Here is a 23,490-nt window from a genome sequence, read left to right as displayed (position 1 = left end):
AGAAATCTTCCAAAAAAGCAATAAAATCCACACAAGTTGAAGAGACATCCTTGTTTCTTTTGTGAGATACCTTTTAAAATGTTTCTCATAATAATACCTACTGTTCTTTTCCCATTTCACGTTAAGAAATATATCCAGTGAGCCAGAAAAAGCTGTATCTCTGAGCTGACAAAAATATTTGTATTCTGTTTGTGTTTTAGCTGCTGTGTACATTTCCAAAACCACCAACAGGAGCTAAACAGTATCAGAAACATGTGAGAAATATCCTAAAACCTATGTTTTATATGACAAATAGTTGCTGTGAGGCAGCTTCATGGCTGTAATAGACTTCCTTTGTGATTTAGAAGATTTTAATCAAATCAAATCAAGTCCAGGATCTGAAGATGTGAAGTAGTGTGTGGGAGATGGAGCAAATGCAGTAGCTGCCATGCTTCTGTATGCACATGTGTGGTCGGTATGAGAAAGCAGGGTGTTGGGCTGTTGCCGTGACAACCAGAGATAGCTGAGCTGGTGATCAATGGTGGGGCAGAGCATGTTACAGTTTATTGTCATTAATACACACACCCACACACCCCCACAGACACCCACACACACACACACACACACACACACACACACACACACACACACACTTATATATATATATATATATATATATATATATATATATATATATATATATATATATATATATATATATATATATATATATATATATATATATATATATATACACACACACAGTATATACTCATATTATACACATATTTATGTACGCCTATATTTTTATATATATATATATATATATGCTGGGAATGAAAGAACGTATTGTGACTGCAATGTGGGAATCATCAGAGGTCAACGTGTGACTTCTTTGTCCGCAGTTAAGGTCCATCCTTCTGCATGTGACATCAGCGTGTGACATCAGAGCCCAGACCTGATCAGCATTCTGAGCAGCGAAGCAGCCTCCCTCCAAATCCCTCTTTCCCTCTCTAACACACACGCACACACAGAGGAGGTGTCTGAGAAAGCTCATACCTAAACTGCCTGCCTGCATGACGATGCTTTAATTAACATGCATGGGCAATGTCACACAAACAGTCCGGTATCTGAATGGATATTGAGTGCAAAACATATATATATATCAAAATATACAGTAAAATAAAACCCCAGCATCTTGTCAGTAAGTAAGAAGGCTTCGGAAAGAGACACTGTAGTCGATTAAGTATTGGATATACAGAGTCTGTTGCAGGTTATATTACTGAAAAATCTTGAAAAAAAAATTTCTGCTGTAGTTATACTTAAAGTTTACATTAAGAAAGATAAATAGAATAACTCCTGAACTTTAACCACACCGCACAGACTACCGTAAATAAATAGCTTCAGCATCTTTCTAAGAAAACCTTTTTGAAGTTTTTCAAATTAATTTTACCTTATTGGAGGCCATCTCACTGACAGAGTGTCTTGTCTGCAATGTCTCCAACTGGTCCAGGCACCAGTCCAGCTCTTCCAGGGTCTCGGTGGCCAGTTTCTGGTAGGCCTCCTCTGCAGGTGCAAGACAGGAGGGCAAGGGGTCAGTAAGGGTCCTCTTCAAAGGGCTAGTGGTCGGTCCAGATCTGGGGTCTCCCATTCCACATACAGCTAATCTGGGATACCCAGAGTAAAGACATGGGTGACTCTTCATACTGGACAGGTGAGCCAGTGGTGAGGGCCTGCAAATAGGTCCGTCTTGGCCTGAATCCTGGCTCCAAGAGGAGCAGGCACAGTTTAGCTGAAGAGTAGATCTGTGACCTCCAGTGTAGCTTTGCAGCTTAAATCCAGGATTCTCCCCTTGAAAGATAAAGTCAGACACAATCCACAGGGGTATGGTGGCAGTGATGGATCACAAACAGCCCCACTGAGTCAGTTCTCTTTAAAATGTTGATAACAATAAGAAAAATTCAGCAGAGATACCTCAAAAAGCCATTCGAGCCGTGTTGGAAAAGATGCACAAATCAAAAACATTGTTTTACTCGCTTAGCTCAACTCAGAAAACATTCAACACACCCCGTCAGTTGGATGAGGGGCGTTGTTGTTCCTAAATAATGTGTAATTCCAGTCATGTAGCAAAATGAACAACAGTCTGCTTAGCAGGCCCATGTCTGCCAAAAAAGAATGGAGGTGAGTCGGGCACAGTGAAAGAAGAAGGATCCAGTAAGAGGCTCAGAAGCGGTCAACATCCACATGAGTGCTGTCCAGCCCGGACCATCTACAGGTCTGATCGCAGCATCCTGACATGGTAAAACATTCACAGATCTCACACAGAGGCAAGCATACACACATGCATACAAATGCACACTCCCACCAGACGAAAAGCTAACCACAACACATTATGGTGTGGTCTCAGCCTGTCTGTCAGTAATAACATCCATTGTATCCTGAAGCAAGGGGGTAAAATCCGGTACTGCTTGTGTGCTGGATAGTGTAACCTATAGATGCTGTGTGTATAGGGGGTGGGCTTCTGTTGCTTCGGCGTCTCTGGTAGCCAAATGTGCTTCTATCCAAAGCTGTACCTAAAACCGGAGAGGACTGCACTGTGGATGGGAGAAGGAGACGGAGAAAACACGGACTGGATTTTTGAAGGGGAAGCAGCCGAGCTGGGAGCTCCCAGTGTTTGGTGTGTCTGCAAGCTAATATGCGCTCAGCATACTAAAAGCACTAAAACAGAGATGGTTGACAACATGATCAGAACAGCAGACTTTCTGTGGCACATCGAAGTATCTCTCACTTCGAAGTCAGGTTAAAAATGTCACCTCATCAGAGGAAAAGTAAAGAGACTTTAGCAGTTGTAGCATAGGATTACTGACAGACAATTCAGCTACTACACTGGAAATGATAACATCCAAAATGTTCAAGTGAACAATGAAAAAATAGAAGATTTATCTTTTTTATGCATCAGACAGACTATTCTGCTATATGTTGCTGCACCAAAAACAAATAAAATTACTATCTCATTCATAAATTATTATATTTTATTTTGGGACAAAAAATCAGTTACAAAAATTATGAATAATTGGCAATAATGGTTTTCAGAAACTTAAACATCTCAATGGACTAGAGATGTGGGGTCATTTCTATGACATAATGTAATATATTTGGTGTGATCGTTAAACACATTAATGTTAGAAAAGATGCTCAGTCTTGCTTTGATACATCTCTGACTCAGCCACTGACCATCTCCAAAACATTTTTGGCTCCTTGCAGTCACAAAAATGTCCTCTCCCCTGCTTCATTATCTTTAACAAGTCCCTCCTTCCACTCTTTCTATTAGTTCTTGTCCTCGTCCTCACTTTCTGTTTCCTCCAATGAACACCCTTCACCATGTTTCCCCCCTTTTTTTTACTTCTCATTATCTGCCTTTCTTTCTGGGTCTCCGTCTCTCTCTGTGGTTGGGGTGCTACTCTTTCTGACAGCAACTGCACTGACGTCAATGACATTCTTCTCATGCTTAGTGCGACATCAGACACCGGCGCTTACAGAGGCCACTTTGCTGCACTAGGCGCACGGCTGCAGACAAACTACGTGCCGGAACCTCCTGGCACTGAAGCTGGATCAGAATCAAGGAGAGGGAGGATGAGTAGAGAAGTAGCAGGGGGAGATGATTACAAAGCAAAGGGAAAAACGTACTACACTTATAAAAAAATAAATAAACGTATATTCTCTTTATTGTTAAAGTGCCAAATCCAATAATCTTTTAGCATTCCCAGTGGTCTTTTAATTACGATGTTGCCATTTTTAGCCAAAACCTGCATCATTTTGAAAGACATACCGTAGTTTCTACAGAGCTGCAGTGGTTGTTAAGAAATTTGGATGTGAGATGTGAACTTGGAACAGAAACGCAATTTTAGGCTTAATTTTCCTTATACATGTCCTCAACTTTTGAGACAAATCTTTAAAACACCAAAAATACCATTTTCATTAAGGGAGTCTTAAAACTGATCCAAACCATCACTTTGTGTGGTGTTTTTAAAAAAACCAATCTGGTGATCACATCAAAGATTAAACAAGATAATTTATATCTGTTTATTAAAATGAATGTTAACAGCCATTAAACTGATTGGCTTGATGATGATTAAAAAAGGTTTGCATGCAGAGCCTGACCTGATGAAGACCAGCAAACCTCCTAATATATTAGGGGCGTACAAGTTAAAAGGGGTTATAACTTGAATATGCTGACAAACTTTAAAAAAAAAACAACGCTAAGACTATTTGATAGGAAAAACAAATAGTAGAAAAAAAGTCTCTCTCTCTCTCTCTATGTATCTCTCTCTCTCTCTCTCTCTCTCTCTCTCTCTATATATATATATATATATATATAAATGGAAAAACAAAACAAAGGAATTGTAAAATAAACTTCTATTAGTTGAGTCGTTCTTCTGTTCCTCTCTGTGACATGACTTGTTGCAGCTTTTGCATGACAAGTACCCATCAATACTGTGATATAATGACACTCATGACTCACAGCTGTCCCCACTTTATGGTAGGGCACATAAGGGCTATGCAGCAGAAGAACTGTGTTCTAAATATAGCACAATGTCACCAGGCCCTTGTACACAAGTCGGTTAGAAATCAGGAATCCTAAGGTGAACAGATTAGATTATCTGCATGTTTCCCCTTAAAATACCTTTTTTGTAACATTATAGGCATCTGTAAACATCCTGTCTTGATATTCCCATTAAGCACCACAGAGTACAATGATTTATTAATGATGGAGGTTTTAAAGTCTCTCTTGCAAAAACACCAGCTATGTTACAGCCACTGACACTGCACTGACTGTCAAGGGCAATTCTATTCAAGCCATCCAATACTGTGTGTGAGATGCCCTTCTCACAAAAACCCTCACACTGAACTAGACAGGCTACTGGGTAGAGCCTTCTGTCTACTGGTAAGAGTAGAACTATCCCTTGACTTTTGGCAAATAATACAAATACCTGAGCTATTGATGACAAGAATCAGAACGGACAAGAACACTAAAGAAAATAGAAGATAATTTAGGTAAATGTGTGTTTAGAAGAAAAATGAATCTCTGGAGTCGGACACTGTAGTTTTATGTCTCTTAGGTAGCCCCATGTTTGGTTGCTGCATCTTTAAAGGCCAGCAACAGTATAATATCAACTAGTTTTAAACTGAATTAAATTTAAAAATATGTGCAAGTGTGCACCTACTCTTTCTTGAGACATAGAGTCATTCACATAGAGGGAATCATGCATTCATTTGGGCACATATCTACATGCTGACGTACCTGTGAAGGTGGTCTTGGTGATAGGTGGTGGGTTGCACATGGGGGATCTCCTGAGAAAACAAACGCAGATCATTAAAACTATTTATCTCCACACAAAAACATAATTATGCTCTATTTTGTAAATCTGAGAGTGTTGTTGTAGTACTTAAAAATAACAGTAGAGGGCAGACACATGCAGACTATTAGTTGCCTTGGTTTAAATAGTTCCTTCATATTAAGGAAAGCAGAATAACTACTCGTTGTTTTTAGTCATCCCTCCTGTAATACTAATTACAAAGGATGTCTGTAGGAAGATTGGAATTAAAAAGCAACACAATGTCACTATAAATGTTTTTTCTACTTAAACTGGAGGGAACAGTTTCACTGCAGACAACGCAGATCACCTCAAGTGCAATCTGCTTTGTTGAATTTCCATAATTATACAAATGTCCTTCCATTTGTGACACCAGCTTTAACCTAGTAAAGGTTACAGAGATGCAGGAGCTTACAGAGCTGAACACTAGACCCATTCAAACTTACATATGAACAACTTAGATTCATCTATTACTCTAATGAGGTTGCTTGACCTTAGAAATGGCAAACATACGTGGGTTGAATATACAGAATCCACACAGAAAATTTGCCTCTGCTAAGTCCCACACTAATGCGTAGAGAGCAACACAGGAATGACAGACTAATCAGGTGGTGGAGTCTTTATATGGGCTGCCCCATTTCTCACAAACCTTTGAAATAGCAAGGAAAGCTAAGGCAAGATAAACTTGAAGTCTGAAAATGAATGCTAGCACAATTCCTGGCACAAAATTCACTTTATTTATAATGTACAATCAAAAAAGAACATTAAATACAATTAAAATAATTGTATTTAAATTTACATTTTAACTTGGATTTTATTCTTTTTTTATTTTTTATCTAATTTCAATCTAAAAAAATGAACAAAATATATTAATCTCAAATTTATAATAATATAAGAATTAATCTATTTAAAACAATTATTTATTTGAAATTCTCTTTATTTACTCTTGCTTTTCTTTTTATACACAAAGAAAAGTAAATCCTACAAACACAAATAAAAACAAGAACTAAAAATGCTAGCTTACTTAGTTGATGCTCTTTCTTGCTGGACATTGGTTAATGCGCCAAAGTTGTTTCGTACAGTTCTCAAGCTGGCAAGGACCTGTGGGAGACACGGTTTAACAGAATTCAATTTACATCAGCTGTAACATTACATCACTAACAACCAAAAGGGGCAATTAGTAAAAAACATACCTGTGCAAAAGGCGTTACAATCATATCGTCGCCATGACTGAAAAAAAAAGAAAAAAATTAAGTCAGAGAAGTTTGTCTTAGATACATGTCTTCTTGACATATGACAATAGAAGGGCGCTCTACAAAGGACAGAGCAGACGTGGGCAGAGATAGGGATGAGGGTCACTGGACAAAATTCCCAGGAATGTGCACTGACACATTTATAAAAAGAGCTGTGATCTCTCTTTGTGTTACTGTTTCAAGTTTCGGGATTGAAACTGGACGGATTTATCATTGGACGGGCTTGTAAGGTGGCCTGGTGTACTCTATGTTTCTCCTCTACCACAACACACATTTACAGTGAGACTGCAGCAAGAGACACAAACTCCCTTTGCACCTGTGTCAACCTCCCTCACAGTCAACCTTTCTCCATCTCTTTTCCTACACCACCTCAATCTCACCACAGAATATCTCATTCACTTTGATTACTTAAAATTGACTTTTACTCCTTCCCTTCTTCTTCCATGCTGTGAAGACCATTTACTCATGATGTAAAAGTGCAAAAGTGGAGGGGTTGAGTTTCAAAGCCTGGCTTTAGGCAACACAGTAAAAAGGCATTAATAAGTCAGCCAAGCAAAAACAAATAAGCAAGTAGACTAAGTTAGACTGGTGACCTCCAAACTATGTGAACACCGTCAACAGGCTGAGATATCTGGTGTGTCAAAGTGTCGCACACACATCCTGCTACATCGTGGTAAGCAGATGACTTGTACATTAGTAATATATGCTTTAGTGTTGCAGTAAAACACTAGAAACAAGTGAAACATTAAAAGTTAATGTTTAAAGTAATCTTAGTCCAATTAAAATACATTGATGAACATCTCTAAAGTCAGGTAAACAATGTCGGGAACATCAAACAATCCCAGAGCACTTTCTTTTCAAAAGTGGGCATATATGATCAGGGATAGATATGGCAACACAAGATCATGTGACAGATTTAGATCCAGGTCTTGGGTATTTCAGCACTCACATGTCACTTGCAATGGAGGAGTTTCTGGACATGGACTTTGGGGAGAGGTCATAGTCGCTGTCCGAGCGGTACAGGAATGATTCTCTCCGTTGGCTGTGGACAAAATTGGCCTGCAGGATGAGACCTGAACCCGGACTGGCCATCGGGTCCAGGGGGCTGCGACCTGAAGATGTGCCATTGTCCACATCAAAACTGCATGAGAGAGAAAACAAGAGAAAGATCAGAGTTTGAAGATGTATTCCCATATGTGACAGCCATCTGACTGTTAAAGCAATAGTAACATTATAAAAGTCATTATACTTTATTCATACTTTCTACGTTTACTTGACACAATCAAAAATTACATGCTTCTGCTTTCCAATATTGAAAGGACTGATCGTGAAAGTAGAGTCATACGGTTCCAATTAAAGAACTCAATAATAAATACAGATTAGTGACGTTAAGAACAAGTAATGGCTTTGTACAAATTCAAGAACAACACAAGCGACTCTTCTGGCTGTCAAACTGTTCACAAATTTGATTGATTAAAATTGCAATCAGCCAGTGGTTGATTATTAAGCTGATTAGTGGTTGAATAATTTGCTAATCAACAAGACTTGCAACCCATGCAGCATTTCAAAAACCTAGACATTAAATGTGGAACAAAATGCGTAGTTGAAACAACACAAAGCTAGGGAATACCTCTGATCAAATACTGCAACTGAGTCAGATCTGAGAGGCGTTTGCAAACCAGTGACACCTTTTCCCACTGGGATGCCACAATGAGCTGCTTAGTCTCCAAGGTGATTGCACACCATGATGATGACTAATGTACATCCCCAGGGATATCTGTCTCATCCCATAATCTGGAATGGTGTGTATGCTAAGGTCAGCACGGGATTCCCCTCTGTCTGATGCATAGCACCCACAGGAGGATGACGTCTTTACAAAAGCTTCATCATCATCATCATGCTCTGAAACTGCAGCATATTAAATCTGTCCATGACTATTGGGTATAAATGCTTTGCTCAGGTTGTTGCTGTGGGATGTCTATGCATGAATGTGGCTGTGGAACAGGAGACGTTTAGCTTATATGCTATTTATAAAGCACATCCTGAACTGCAAAAATTTACTTTCAATCTAAAGTGAGAAATAAGTTATAGTATGGCTAGTTCTATCCATGCCTTTTCTATTTTCAAATTGTATTTGAGCATGTTTAACTGATGTTCTCACTCCTCAAACATACATTCCTGATTTTCGTCACATGTCTTTCACATCTCTTTTTCCCTCCTTTTTGTCCATCTGTTTGAATCAACGTGCCAATGAGATACAATTAGGACCTAGTATATGAAACACAGTTGGGTCTGTTAATTCTAAGTTAATCGTAAAAGCTGTTATCAGTGCTTCAACTGTTATCGCTCAAGCGATGGCTCCTGCTGCTGTTAAGATAACAGCCACAGCAAATAGCGATGACGTAGTCGTGCCAAAGAAAAGCAGTCACGTTTCCCTGTGAAGAAGTCTGGAGTGCAGCAGACCAAACAACCGTCAATAGAAACTTAAAAAAAAGGCAGCCTGAAAAACCTGAATCACATTGAGATGAGTGAGAAAAGGAAAGTTATAGAAATGGTGTTCTTGTGTGTCAGGAAAGACCTAAATCGTCTGGCTTTGATGAGATTTTATACCAAGGAATTGCAAATATAAACCACAAATGAAAGAAACGAATAATCTTACAATCACTGTCCAGCCCTGTATTCCTTTTTTTTAAGTAGGACAGCATTTAACAGCATTTCTGACTCAAGAATGAGAGCTGCTTAGCTGCTCACTTTTCACAAGGCAAAGTCAACTCGGTCCATCCTAAACTTGACATTCACATTGATAAACAGGACACGCCCAGCATACTTTCCAAAACAATTAAAGGCTAATTGATGTGCTATCACTCTGTATTTCCACTGAGAAGCAGCAGCTAAGTGAGACCAAGCTCTGATTGTGGAAGGGGATAGTTTGGCTGTCTTCCTGGGGGAGAGGGCAATTGTCCTTTCCTTGAGCTGTTCTCCAACTATTTCACTCGTAAAAACTGGTGCCCTTTTACGAAAACATGGGTGACAAAACTGTGGTGACTTTTCTTTACATTTTCCCTCACCCCCTCACACTCAGTCCCAAAAACTCCTCAGTCTTGTTTTCTCCATGTGGTTAGACAAACAAGCAAGTATTATCTTCACTCCTACATTCACAAACAGCTACTATCCACACCCTTTTATCAGTCAAGGCGATCAATTTGTTTTCTTTCTCCAAACGAACAAGTGATTCAACTCTTCTTTGATCACCAAGTCACCGTTCCACAGCTGTGTGATGATGAGAGCACATGGGTGTGTGTATCCTGTATGCAAAGAAGACAAAGACGACCAGTAGACAGATAGAGGTGTCCGAAGATAACACTCAGCATACATTTGGGAAGTGAGTCATGATGACATTCAGTCTGATGTCACAGCTCAAACAGAGTCTCATCAAAGAAACCTGCCACGTAACTTCGCACCCCCACTGGGTTTATTTCAATTCCCTTGAATATCCTCTTTGCCAATCACAAATAATCCTAGTAGCATCCCTGTATAGTTTTGAACCAGTACTTACACTGTGGGTTTCTCTGAGGGTTCTTTTTCCAACTCAGAAACTAAAAAGTAACTTTTCAGGAGTGCATACAAATTAAAGGAAAACAAAAACTTTGTTGTAACTTTATTGTGAAAACGGGCAACAAAAGTTTATGTAGAATTACAGTTAAATAAGTCACCAGTATTTCTACAAAGCCAGAACAGCAAGAAACCAAAATCTTCCTCGAAAAAAGGAAGGGATATTATGATGGCAACATACACAACCACACCCACAGCAAAATGGTAGTAAACCCCCATGGACTGCACTTCTTTTTTTCTCCATTTTAATACGTTTACAATTTTAGACTCTTTATTCTTAAATACACAAATTTCTTTGAGCTATACATGTATTCAGTGTTTTGAGTACTTATTTGTAGCACATAATCTTCAACATTATTTATTCAATATACTCATTTTAGTTAGTTTAATTAATATCACATTGCCAAAAGAGGAAGTCTTCCTCTTCTTCTTGTAGTTTAAATGGCAAGAGGCACCAACGTCAAGGTGCAGTTCTGCCACCTACTGTATAGGAGTGTGAGTCAGAGTGGGGGACTATCTAACTAGTCTAGTGTAAAAAAATAAATAAAAAAAGACGCAAAAAATCTATACGCTCTTCAACAGTCCAGTTCCCCCCCAAAAAACTCCATTGAAATTCTGATCTGTTAGTTATTGAGTTGTTAATCTAATTTGTGTGCGTTTCTTTTTTTCTTTTTTGTTCTTTGTTCTCAGATTTTAGTTAGGTCAGTTTACATGATCTGGTCAGTTAATTAAGTTAAGTTAGTTTTTCTATGTTACTTATTCTGTTGACATCTTTTAAGGGCCCAGTTTGTAAAGTATCTTTTTTTAAGAAAAAATAAATTTTCATTTTTTTTGATGACTTTCTGATGTCCCTCACAGATATAAACACTTTCTTTCTTTGAGGGCTTAAAACTGTTTTATGCTTGGAATATATACAAAGGTTGTTAGAAGAAAATAATTAATTAATTTTAAAATCCCAAACTTTGCTTAAATAGCACCAAGACCGATCTGCTGCAAATACTGTTAGACACATCCAGACTTCCAAAGGACAGGACACAATTCTCTTGAAATAAATATTGCTTTTATCTCACTTTTGGGACCCAAAATGCAGCAGATGTTTTCGAGACAGAGCTGTGAAAAAGAGGTCAGAAGATGAGTATCTGATAAAAAAAAATCAGCCGCGTTGAGACTTGTAAGCTTCTGTTTTTAAATATTACTTTTGGAACAGCAAAGAAAACCTTGTCTTCCAAAGCATACTATATTTAGCCAACCAGTGATGCGTTGTTCTTCTTGCATGTATAAGTCCATGTGCGGACTATTGGTGTCTACATATAAGGAGAGCTGGAAGTTTCATTGAAGTCAAACTGCAAAAAAAAAGACAACCTTTTTTAGAAATAGATGCCAGAAATCTGGAGTCCTGATTCTGGTTAAAATGCGTGGATTAATATGGATCAAAACAGAGCTGCATACTGGAGCAGACAGAGGGAAGATGACACTAAACTTATTTTAGAAAGCTGTGAGGACGGAGGGGGGTAAGCAGGGAAAGGAGGACAAGGAGAAACATGCCAGTGCTTCAACCTATCTCACAGCAGAACGTGAAACAATATCTCAATCATAAACATTTAACAAACAGATGATACACTATTCTTCCATAGTGAAATCTTTCCACACATCAGTTTGCTGTGATAGGTCTTACTAAGGAACAAAAAACATATCACAAGGATGTTCATTTTGTTTTCATTTTGCATTGGTCGACAATATTTTCACATTGCTTTTCAATCATTTCAGACTATTAGGTCAGAACGTGAAAATGATGCTCTTTAAGGTCTCTAGAGCATTCAACAAGATCCAGCCTGCCCACGTGTATAGGAATATCCAGAAAAAAACAAATGTAGAAAATATAAACCCAGATCATCAACTAGCTTTCAGACAGCCAACAGCAGATGGAGCACCTCAGGGGTCTGTAAGTGGAACTTCCTTCTTTGCCGTGTGCAGAAAAACCGTAAGAACGTTCCGAGCAAGCTGTATTAATTTGGCACAAAATCCTTCAAATCATTTTTTTATATTTACTACATTCTATAACTGTTGTTTGCAATATATTTTCCTTTAGGGATTAAAGTTGCATTTTAATAATATGTTATATTCAAATATACCCAAATGTTTTTACACACTTTCTGTTGGGACAATTGTATGTGTTCATAGAGGAGGCTACGCATTGGGTTTCAAGGACATGTATTGAAAGGAATGTGAGTCACATGACCAAAGTGAAATCAGAAACATTTAATTAAAGAAAGAGGCCAAGGGTTAAGGCAGACACACGGCCACTCACTAAAAGTTGCCCTAAACTTAGATCATGACGACAGTAGTTGAAATGTAACTAAGACAACAAGACATTAGAAGCACACTGTGTCTAGTTAGACTGCTCTACAGGTTTTTGCCAAAAATAATACCAAAGGAAGATAAGCAGCAATATTGTGTTTTTGACTGAAAATAAAATGTGGTGCTACACAAAGGTGTAAAGTAAAGTAAAGTAAAGTAAAAAGACATTAAAGATTTAAAAAATAAATATATATAAAACTGCAAACCCTCCTCAATAACAAGCACAATATATACAATAAAAGAGCAAATAGACTAATTATGTTTTGTATTGCACTTTTTTGCTTGGATACATTTTTCTTTCAAACAAAGTTGTGCAGATTTTATAGTAAAACACAAACATTTTTTTTAAATATTAAATCTTGTAGTTTTAGTTTTTGTTGTAAAATGTGTATGAATCCCGCTGTCAAACTGCAAATTATTTTCTACTTTTATGTCACATAAACCAAGACAAAAGAACAGTTTGGGAAGCTATTAACAACTATTATGATTACTGGTTTACCAAATATTTTGGCAGATATTCTCTTGTCTCGTGTAATATAATTTTATACTTGCATATTAGTACATATAATCTTGGATTTCTGAACACTGCAGTATTCTTTAGATAAATTGTGACGCAACTCCTACAAAGACAAGTTACTGACCACTTACTGATAAGTGGGACACCTTTCGTCTTTATCTGCTTCCTGTGCCTTCACCTCTGCCAAGCAATGGAGTCACAGGAGCAAAGAAACCTTTGCTAACATAACCAAAATACACAGATTTTGTTACTAAATGTGCCAAATTTTACATCCACTTTCCCATGTGTGTGTGCGCTGATAAATAGTTTACTTGAAGAACTTAACTGGTTAGAAGGACTCTACAAAAACATAGATGTGAGCAGCTTTCCCATCAAATCGATCCAGTGTTTTCCCCAGGACACCATGTTGACTTCAGCTTTCTCTTAAGTGGCACGAATAAAAAATGTGCACCTGGTAACACTGCATCATTCAGAAAACTCTGAATCATGACAAAGACATCACCATGGCAATATGGTAAAATCCTGGTTCACATGACTGAACAGAATGGACTCATACACAGGAAACCTTTGATACTATAAACCTTTTATCTCTCATAATTGATACTTTGGGAGTGGTCAATTAAAGGTCATATGTGGATCAAATGTGCGACAGACTGGCGACCTGTCCAGGATGTCCCCTGCCTTTTCCCACGAGTGGCCGCAATAGGCTCTGGCAGCCCCGAAAGGGACAAAACGGCTTTAGAAGATGAATGAATGAATGAATGTGGATAAAATGTTGCACAATAAGTTTACTGCCCGACTTAATGAAAGGCTAAACTCCTAACATTGAACATTTGCCAGAGATGACATGCTGTTGTTGGGAACACATGAATAAAAAGGGTTAAATCACACAATCTACAGACAATATTCCCTTTTTTTTTTTACCCCAAAAATCGATTAAATTAAGCAAGAAGTTCTGGAATGCAGTTCCTATAACACCTTTCAAACCCTTCACACTAATCTGTTCTTTTCTCCAACATCCAAGCTGCATTTGCTCAGCCAACACCTTGATGAATATCAAAAGTCTGTACACAAACAAGCTTCTACATGGCTGGGTGGAAGGCAGTCTGTTAGAATTTGTCAATGCCTTGAAGGGGAAGGGTCATGTCCCACTCCCAGACCACGTCACTGTCTTATGCAGCTACGCACACACAGACGCACACAGGGATTTGTGCACTCAACAGCGTTCATTGAACAGATAAGCTGCTGCAACTATGTAGCTTACAAACAGGGAAAATTCCAACCAACAATAGGATCAGATGTTTTTCATACATGTAAAATGTCATAACTCCACAGAAAGTCCACACTAAAAAAAAAAAAAAATTAAGGAATAGCAGTAATGTCTTTACATAAAAGACAGCGTCATAAAACAGTTAATAAGAGCAGAAAGACGGACAGGACAGATGGAGGAGGCGGTATGCCTTGTCCAGCTGAGTTGCTTTTGGTAGCTATTCAAGAAGATGGCTCATGCTAAACATAACACTGCCAGATACTGAGCATTTAATCAAAGAAAAGCAACAGTTTGCAGTCAGATCTTTTATTTGGATTACATACATGCATGGGAGCACTTATGGATTTCTAGGTTTTTTTCTGACTCATATGCAGGATTACTCAAAGCATGTCTTCATTTCAAACAGGTGTCATGTTGGGTAGATTTAATAGGCAAATGTGAGATCACAGCAGAATGATCTAAGAGAACACAATCCCCACCTCTTTGTTCAGATGTGCCCAGGGTTGTATGAGCTGTCTACACTCAGAGTAAGATGATAAAGGAACTAGATTGAGATTCTGTGGATTCTTGATAAAGAAAAAAGATCTGACAAAGACAGGCTGAAGCAAGAGAAAGCAGGAGAGTAAAAGGGGGAGGGGACGGTCAGTTTTGCCCTTAGCAACATTTTCTGCATTATGAATTCAGTTGTGCACATGAGAGCGCACACAAAACAACTCGGAAAAGTTATTTACTTGAGCACAATGCCTATGCATTTACCTGTTAAGAGGGAAATGCTGACTGAAACATGACTGTCTTATTAAGTCTTATGTACCCAACCTAGACAATGTCTCGCTGCTGATCCATCCAGCAGCTGTTTCAGTGGACCACCAAAGTCATTTTGAATAAAGTCATGAAACTGAAAGAACAGCAGTAATTGATCCTCAAACAGAGAAAACTGCCACAAACAAACAAACAAACACAAGAAAGACTTTGGACTACTTTGATGAGACAGAGAGGCACAGACATGCAGATGGAGACAAATAAATCAACAAATACACAGGATTAAAGAGAAAATGTTGCCAGCGGGCAAACTTCTGTCCATTACCATATTCCCTCCGTGTTCTTCAATGAACTGGTGGAACGTGAGCGGGGTTTAAGAATGATACTCATGGTCCGATCTTTCATTCCAAATCCACTCCGCTAAAGATATGTACAGACCGAAACAAAAAAAAAAAAACACTCCGGGTCACTTCCCCTGGTCAGCCTCCACCGTGACCTGACTAAAGTCCTCTCTAGTTTCAGGTGATCCAGCGTCCTTTACCCAGTCAGCTGGAGTGCTGTGTCGATCTGGTCTGGATCAACCTCTGCCTCTCAACAGAAGCGCACGCTGCCGCTCCTCTTGGAGCTCTGATCATCTGACAGTAGGTGGTTTGTTATGGCGCTCTCCCTCTCACTCACTTGCACTTATCTTACATGCCAGAACAGCATGTGATTCTCCTCTTTCCTAATCCAGCCATGCTCTCACTCTGCGTCTCTCTTTCAAGTTTCCACGTTTATTTTCCTCTTCGCTGACTGGTGGGAATAGGATCTAATTTTCTCTCCTCCTTCTGAACACTGAATCTCCTGCTATGTCTCTCTATCAGCCCCTCTGCCTTTAGGACACACGACTTAGGTTCCTTATCCTCCTTTTCCTGAGCTCCTGCTTGAGTATGTCATAGTGGGAGGAGTTGCTGTGGTAGTAGTAATTCTTTAAAGGGCGGGACTTTTATCTTCAAGCAATCGGCTCAAGTGTCAGTCACTCGGCTACCTCAGCTACCAAAAACAAACGGCCAAGCACTCTGACCCAACAGATCAAGTGGCAACGTTTCATCCAGTAAACAGCAGATTCTGAGGAGTAGAGCTGTTGAATGAGGGGATGAGAGGAAAACATGATCTGTTTGTGGAAGCATGAGAACAAAGCAAACACAGGTAAGGAAAATGACTGAACCTGTTTTAAAAAAACAAAGTAAGACACATAAACTGTAAAATGAGCATGCAAATAATATGAAACTACAAATTAATATGTAAAATGCTTTATTTAGATATTAGCAGAAAATGAATTCCTAAGTTTGCAACTTCTACATTTTTCACAGAGAATATCAAACTAGAAGCGTGGAGCAAAGTGTTCTTTTTAAGTCCAGTTAAGCTTCTAAGAAAGGCCAAAACAAGGCCACTTGTGACCTAGATTTTCTACCATACTCTCAAAGCCTTAAAAGCAACAAAAAAAGCCATGGCAATCATCTTCTGACATCATATAGCTGGAGGTCTGATAGTGTGTACACAGGAACTCCTAAGCACAAGTAGCTTTTAGTGAAATTGTGCTGAGGGCTCAATCTGAATAACAATATGTATATATTTAATTTTCGCAGTTTTATTTTGACTCAACGAGACTAATTATTCTTTTACAAAAGCTTTTATATTGATTCAGTTTTGATACATTTGATTGATTTTGTCATTTTTTTAAGTCTTATGAAGCAGACAGATGTATTAACTGTATACCCCGGCATTTTCTCACACGTATAAATTTTATAAAAGAAAACTATAAAGGGAAATTGCCACAAATCCATTAAAAAAAATTAAAAAATAGAAATTTTTTTAGGTGTACACATTGTTTAATTATGAGTCAGATTTAATTACTTGGTTTTTAAGGAAGCATTGATTAAAAGGAAGGTTTGTGCTTTGAAAGATTAAAAACTTTAACCCAAGACAAAAGCAAAATGGGAACACTATCTGATTGTACATTATTCCAAGCACTTTGATCCTTCTAACAGTAAGAATACTTTATGCTTTAGAGGAGTTTTCTAGTAAGTGCAGGATGGATGTCTTTTGTTCTTGGAGTGATAAGAATTAAATGGTTGCAGACAGGAAATGCGAAAGTAAGATTTTTGTCACAAAATAAAGTAGACAGACTCACAGGATGATAGACATGGTTTGATGAGGTTTTGCGAATTGCTGTGTAGATTTTACAAAGCAGCAAGATCAGAAGCTGCAAGAAGTTACCATTAAAATGACCAAAGCATAATTTGAACAGGCCCCTTGAAAAACAAAACTAGTATGAACATTTCAATGCACTGAGAACTCAATACCTTTGAAGCAGGCTGTGAGAAAGAGGGGGTTTGTTTGGTCCAAAAAGTGCAAATTTTACCAAAGTCTTCACATTCCACACAGTCAAAATAAAACATTTTGTTTTCTCAAGAGGGCAGATAAATCGACAGTCCATGAATCACAAATGGAAAAAACAGCCGATGACATGCCATGATAACGCTGGAAAAATTGCCCAACTGCTGTCTTTTGATCACAATCAACATGTATGTAAGCACACCATACCAACAGCACAATTTATCCTAATTTTAAAATGTTTGACAATTAACTTACTGTAGTACTTGGCAAATTAGATTTCAAATAGCTGCAGGTCTACAAGATTTAGAAGCCAAGTAGTTTCAAATAAACATGCTAAAAACACATTTTTGCAGATTTTCTAAGTCTGTTTTTAAATAAAACCACTTAATTTGATTTATTTTCAGTTTATTACATTAGTACACATATACTACTAACATAATCTAAGAAACAAAAACTATAATATTTTCTTATAGTATTTTGTAAAACACTGCTGCCACCTAGTGCCTGAAGTGGGGTTATGGCAGCAGTTTATTACAATAGTGCACATCTACTAAGATAATCTAAGAAACAAAAACTATAATATTTTCTTTTAGTATTTTGTAAAACACTGCTGCCACCTAGTGCCTGAAGTGAGGTCATGGCAGCAGTGGTTGAGTGAATACAGAAACTGACACAATTATTGACAGGTCTTTTTTCTTTGAAGTCGTCCACCAGGATTCATGTTCAGTGTCAATACAGACGAGCAGACTCATTAGACCGCAGTCAGATGCCACTTAAGTAGGGAACAGCGAGTCAAGCACAGATGGCTCAGTCACAGTATTGACGAGGCACGTATATGCGTGAGCTTTCTATATAGGTATATTTCACACACACATACACACACAGTGGATGCAGGCATACAAGAACCTACAACAATTAACACAGCCCCTCAGACATTTTAGTAACACAAAAAGACAGATTCGTGCATCAGATGAAGGAGCATTTAAAAGCAGTGGAATACGTGTAACTCTGTAAATGCAAAGCAAAAATGGGCTTAACAAGGCTTAAAAATGTTCATTTTGAACCCTAATGGACAGAGAGTGCTCTGATGACTGGCATGCCCTCTGCTTGTTAGTGAAAGAAGCTGGCTCACGCAGCCCTCCACGCTTTCGGACAGCGACTTGATGGAGCTGCTTACAGGGCATTTACTTTGCTCTTAGCTGTATTTTATGAAACACCAGGAGGAGAGCTTTTCCTAATAGAAAGCAAATGCACACAACTTTGCACGTACACACACTTTGCACGACAACAGTCCAGCCGACCAAACAGCAAAATGACAAGAATCTAACAACAAGACCAGCCACCAAGCAACGGCAGTTTACACAACGCTCATATGTGAGCACAGCTCCAGTTCTGTTTTCTCTATCTGGATGCACCTATTTATCAGTTTATGTCCTGATAAGAAGGAACACTCACACACATTAATACAAGTCATACAAATCCATAAATCTAGACTCATGCAGATTACATAATCAAGGTACACAAATGCAAAGAAAAACAGGAGTTTCCTTTTAGATTTTTACAAAATGCCTGTTTTAACTTCTCTAACTGGTTTACATTGACCATGCATGCGAGGCCTGGAGGTCAGTCATATATTATAAGAAGACATTTGTGGAATTCATCGGACAAGCCTTCCAGACAGAACAAGGATACGGAACAACACCAGATGAACTCTGTTCACTGACAGAAGAACCATACCCTCTCCTGACCCGCGGTTTAATGTCGATGGGCTTGTTCGTAGCGTAGGGTGAGCCGTTGGAGCAGGCGTGGCGGTAGCGTGCTATCCTTTCCAGAGACTGATAATCTGAGTTCACAGGCAAACTCATTGTTTATGAGCAGTTATAGACACTCTGAGGTCTTGTCACAGAGGAAGGAGGTGAATGGATGGAGAAACGAATCTCATAAAAGCTGAAGTGGAGAGGAGGGACGCGTTTGTGGGGGGGGGGGGGGGGGGAGACGGAGAACAGCTCCAAATGGGTGTGACTTTAGAAGAAAAAATGATGGAGAAACATGAAGAGAGATGCAAATGAGGGAGGAGCAAAGTGCGAGGGTAAAGCAAACTAACTGAGCTTCTCTCAAACACCAGCAGAGAGTCTGTATTGACTGAAATGTACTTGTTTAAAAGCAGACAGACGGCACGCCGGTGGAAAAAAACAACATTGGTTTCATGACACGGATTGAGTTTAGCATAAATTGGGAGCATTTTTTAGTGAGGTGATTGCTTTCAGTTAATAACTGTTCTCTGTGGTCTGCCTGAGATGAGGAGTTCAGACGAGTACGATGCTTCTTCTGTAAATGTGTTGATCCAGTTAGTGAAATGAGTGTCAGACATGCTTTAGTGTCCCAAAACTATGTGTTTCCTAAAATACTGTCACCATAGGGTCAGAGCCTTGTGCTATCTTGGTATCTAAAGCTATCAAAGGTGGATAAAGGTGGAAAGATTTCATGTAATCCATGGACACCAGTGAGGTTCACAAATCATTGAAGAAAAAAGGTTCAGCGCATTGTCTAGTGGGTCTAGATGACCCAACTCCCAATATTAAAGTGTCTAGGAGGGCATAAAGGGTTAAAATGAAAAGAGACTTAAGTCTGATCAGTTCTACAAATAAGCACTAGAGGGAGATGGAATACAATTTTTCTATGAATTCCAGCGTAAAAATGGTTAAATATTATATCCAGGTTAAAAAGCTGTGTTTGCTTCAAACATTAAATGTAATGTTCATTTCATATGTAGTGTTTTAACATTTTTATGTACCTCTAGTGTACTTCTATTTGACACGATATATTGTTAATGAATCAGGGTTGATTACTATTGATAAGGAAAGAAGGTGAGAAAACAGATTCCTCAATTTCATCAAAAAGCTGCTTTACTTATTTGTTTTTTAGTTTCCTCACATAATGAGAAACGAGGGTTATCAAAAAAATAAGAGTTTCAAAGCAAATTGTTAAATCTGAACTATTTAGTAATAAAAGTATTTAAACCAATTAAAGAAAGGTACTCAAAGCATTTTAAATATTCAATAAAAGTTTAAAACTGTTTAAAAAGTACAACCCTAATCACATTAAGACTTAATGCAAATCTAGTAGAAATAGTCATTTTAAGGTTTTTATTTTTAAATTATTTGATTTTAAAAAGGAAACTGGAGACAATACAATGTTCTGTCGTACACTTGTACATCAATTCACAAAATACTCATGTACTGTTTGAAACAAAAGAACTGTTCCAGCCCCCAAACCTGTACTATGCATTACTGACCACTAGGGGTCAGCAAAGGTAGTAAAATATTCTACACACGTTGCATTGTAAAATCCCATTTTACAGCTCATTAATGAAGTAAACAATAATGATGGGATAAAAAAAAATAGCTTATCCAAGAGACACATCTACAGTTTGTGGGCAAGGCTGCTTTCTGAACTGATGAAAATCCGCTTGTTCAGATATCAACAGCCAGCAGGGGGCAGTCCACCCTGTGGGAAATCTTCAGCTATTGGTGGTGTTTTTCAGCGCATACACAAAGAGCGGCAAATCACTTTGGAGTTGAGGTTTCTGCTCCCCTCTGACAGAAGCAGCCAGCATGTAACGACAGCTCCTGGGATGACAGGGATGCTGTCAGAATTACAGATGCAATGACACATCAGCCAACCATGCACACCCAAAAGCTGTTGGAGCGCTTACAACAAAAGGGTGCACACCAAAATATGTGAATAAATAACATGTTTTAAAATAAAACAGACGACAAACAAAAGGACTCCTATTTATCATGCAGAGCATCACAAACATCACAGACCAACGTTTGCCCAGCTGCTGGTTTGGCCACACACCATTGGTCCTAGTGACGTGCTGAGACGGTGCGCCAGGCGACTGTCGTCACTCAGAGAGCCCTGGAGGCTCGCAGCTGCACAAAAGCAAAACCGCTGGATCTGATATGTGTTCATGCAAAAATGAACACATTTGCCGCATATTTACAGACGAAAGGAAACATCAGCTTTACTTAATGAGGTCATTTTTTTAAAATGAACACTGTCCATAAGCTTGAATAAGATTATGAAACACATCTTGGTAGTGTTGCCCGTCATTAAATCAGCATCCACGTAAAATTCCAAAGTGTTAACCTTTTTCCACCTTCTGAACAAGTGTTTGCAATTGTTTAGGGATTCATGTCTATTTAAGCACATTAAAAATGCAATTCCTTTTCCGCTAAAATTGATGTTAAATCAGAATAACTCGCTGAAGAAGTGTTTTGGTCTCCTTGTAGCATGTCTATTTGCATGGTTAGCAACTGTAATGGGATTGAAACCAAGCTGCCGTTTGGTTATCTTTTAAACATGGCTTCAAAAAGTGAACAGAAGTAGTTATTGCGTCTTGTGTTGCTCACACTGTCTCCTTCCTGAGGCATAAAATATGCATTAATTCATAAAGGAACATAGCTTTTTGTTACAAAGCACAGTGCTCCAGCTGCTTGTTCACCAGCATAGCACATGCATGCAGGCATCCAGAATTCTATTACAAAAGGTGTGAAGACAACAAATAAGTCATGGTACTGCTGCAGATGAGGGCTCTGGCAACTGCATGTCCGCTGCCTCTGCTTTAAACCTAATTATCAGCATGACTGCATAGTTGTTTTCAGGTAAGTAAATCAGTGAAAGGTAATGTTATTAGGAGGCAATAATAGAAAGGTAATTGAGATTCATACGGCACTGTATTTGCGTAAAGGGCTACAGCTATTAGCCAGTCTTGCTTCAACGAGCGCAGCTGTTTTGTGTGCCAATGAACAATTCCTCTGCCACAACTAGACTCATGCTTCTTGCCTGCCTTCACAGTCCCCTGCTAGGTTCATGTTTATGATGTGGTCGCCATGGCAACTTGGCAGAATTCAAAAGGGACAGGTAGGTCCTCACAACCAATCGGTCCTCAGTTGCTAAGGACATGACGGCAGATTTGGTTATGAGAGATTGAGAATGACATGGTCATGGACAGAAACAGAAAAAGTAAAGTTATTCAATCTTCATAATTTTTTTGGAAGATTCATTTAATACAGATCTTTATGATGGGTCACTAGTTTTTGAGTAAGATATTCATTACTAGCAGCCGCTCAATGCTGCAGCAGTCGTGCATGACTTACCTGAGCTCTATTTATACATCAAGCTGACTCACAGGCTGGAGAGGATTTGAGCTGTTTGTCTCACAGGCTCACCAGAGTGCAAAGGAGAATATAAAAGCTCACTACTATGAAAGGACAACAGTGGAGAAGGGTAACCACCGTACATGGGACCAGCAAAAGCACTTACTTATGCGGTGCGTTTTCTGAGTGCAAGCACATTTTGCTGCATACACTGACAGCGGAGTGCGCCAGTGAGAAGAGAGAGGGCGTCGTGATGTGTTGAAGCTGAAGTGATGCTGGACAGGTTGAATGTGAGAATCATCCACTGCAACCAGCTGGAAGAAGCCTGTGTTAGAGTCACAGACCTCAGAGACAAACGCACGATAGAAACCAATCTGGCAAATACTCTTGTGGATATAAATATGACAACAAAAAGGATTGAAAATCCCTGCTTCCTATGAGTGATTCTTTAATCCAACTGACAGTCAGCTGTAAATTATCTCAGAAGAGATTGAGCTCAACAATCAATAGTATGAACACAGCATCCGATTCATGCAGTATTGATGACGATGTGGGCTCCCCATATGATCCTAAGTACTAAGACCATGAAAAGCAATACAGTACGTCACAAAGTGCTGGGAAGTAGCTTTCTGGATGCTACGTTCACACTGTGCATTTAGTAAAGGAATTGTTCACACATGACTGTCGCTATGGGATACTGGAGCATGTCCACCACCTATAGGTGGTGCAAAAGGTCGAAGCATTGAATCTTGCTCCAGGATTTTCAATGACAGCTTTATTCCGATATATGAAATACTTGGTGTCATACAATTCTTGCTGGCAAAAA

General features: G+C 38.8%; 1 protein-coding gene across 5 annotated transcripts in view; it reads right to left on the bottom strand.

Annotated features, from left to right (window-relative positions):
* Positions 1-23,490, bottom strand: part of pde4d (phosphodiesterase 4D) — a 180,918-nt gene that overhangs the window by 13,968 nt on the left and 143,460 nt on the right. For 4 of the 5 annotated variants that reach the window (XM_020705821.2, XM_011478989.3, XM_011478991.3 and 1 more), the window contains 5 exons: positions 7,557-7,748; positions 6,548-6,584; positions 6,379-6,455; positions 5,282-5,331; positions 1,433-1,545 (listed from right to left, as the gene is read on the bottom strand). In XM_020705821.2, coding sequence (XP_020561480.1) covers positions 1,433-1,545; positions 5,282-5,331; positions 6,379-6,455; positions 6,548-6,584; positions 7,557-7,748 — 469 coding nt within the window. Of the gene's footprint in view, positions 1-1,432; positions 1,546-5,281; positions 5,332-6,378; positions 6,456-6,547; positions 6,585-7,556; positions 7,749-15,448; positions 15,710-23,490 lie in introns of those variants that run through there. The other variant, XM_011478994.3, reaches the window with a different exon arrangement.

This window comes from Oryzias latipes, chromosome 9 (genome assembly GCF_002234675.1).
Source record: "Oryzias latipes chromosome 9, ASM223467v1".
Taxonomy (NCBI): Eukaryota; Metazoa; Chordata; class Actinopteri; order Beloniformes; family Adrianichthyidae; genus Oryzias; species Oryzias latipes.
This window is presented reverse-complemented; position numbering and strand designations above follow the sequence as displayed.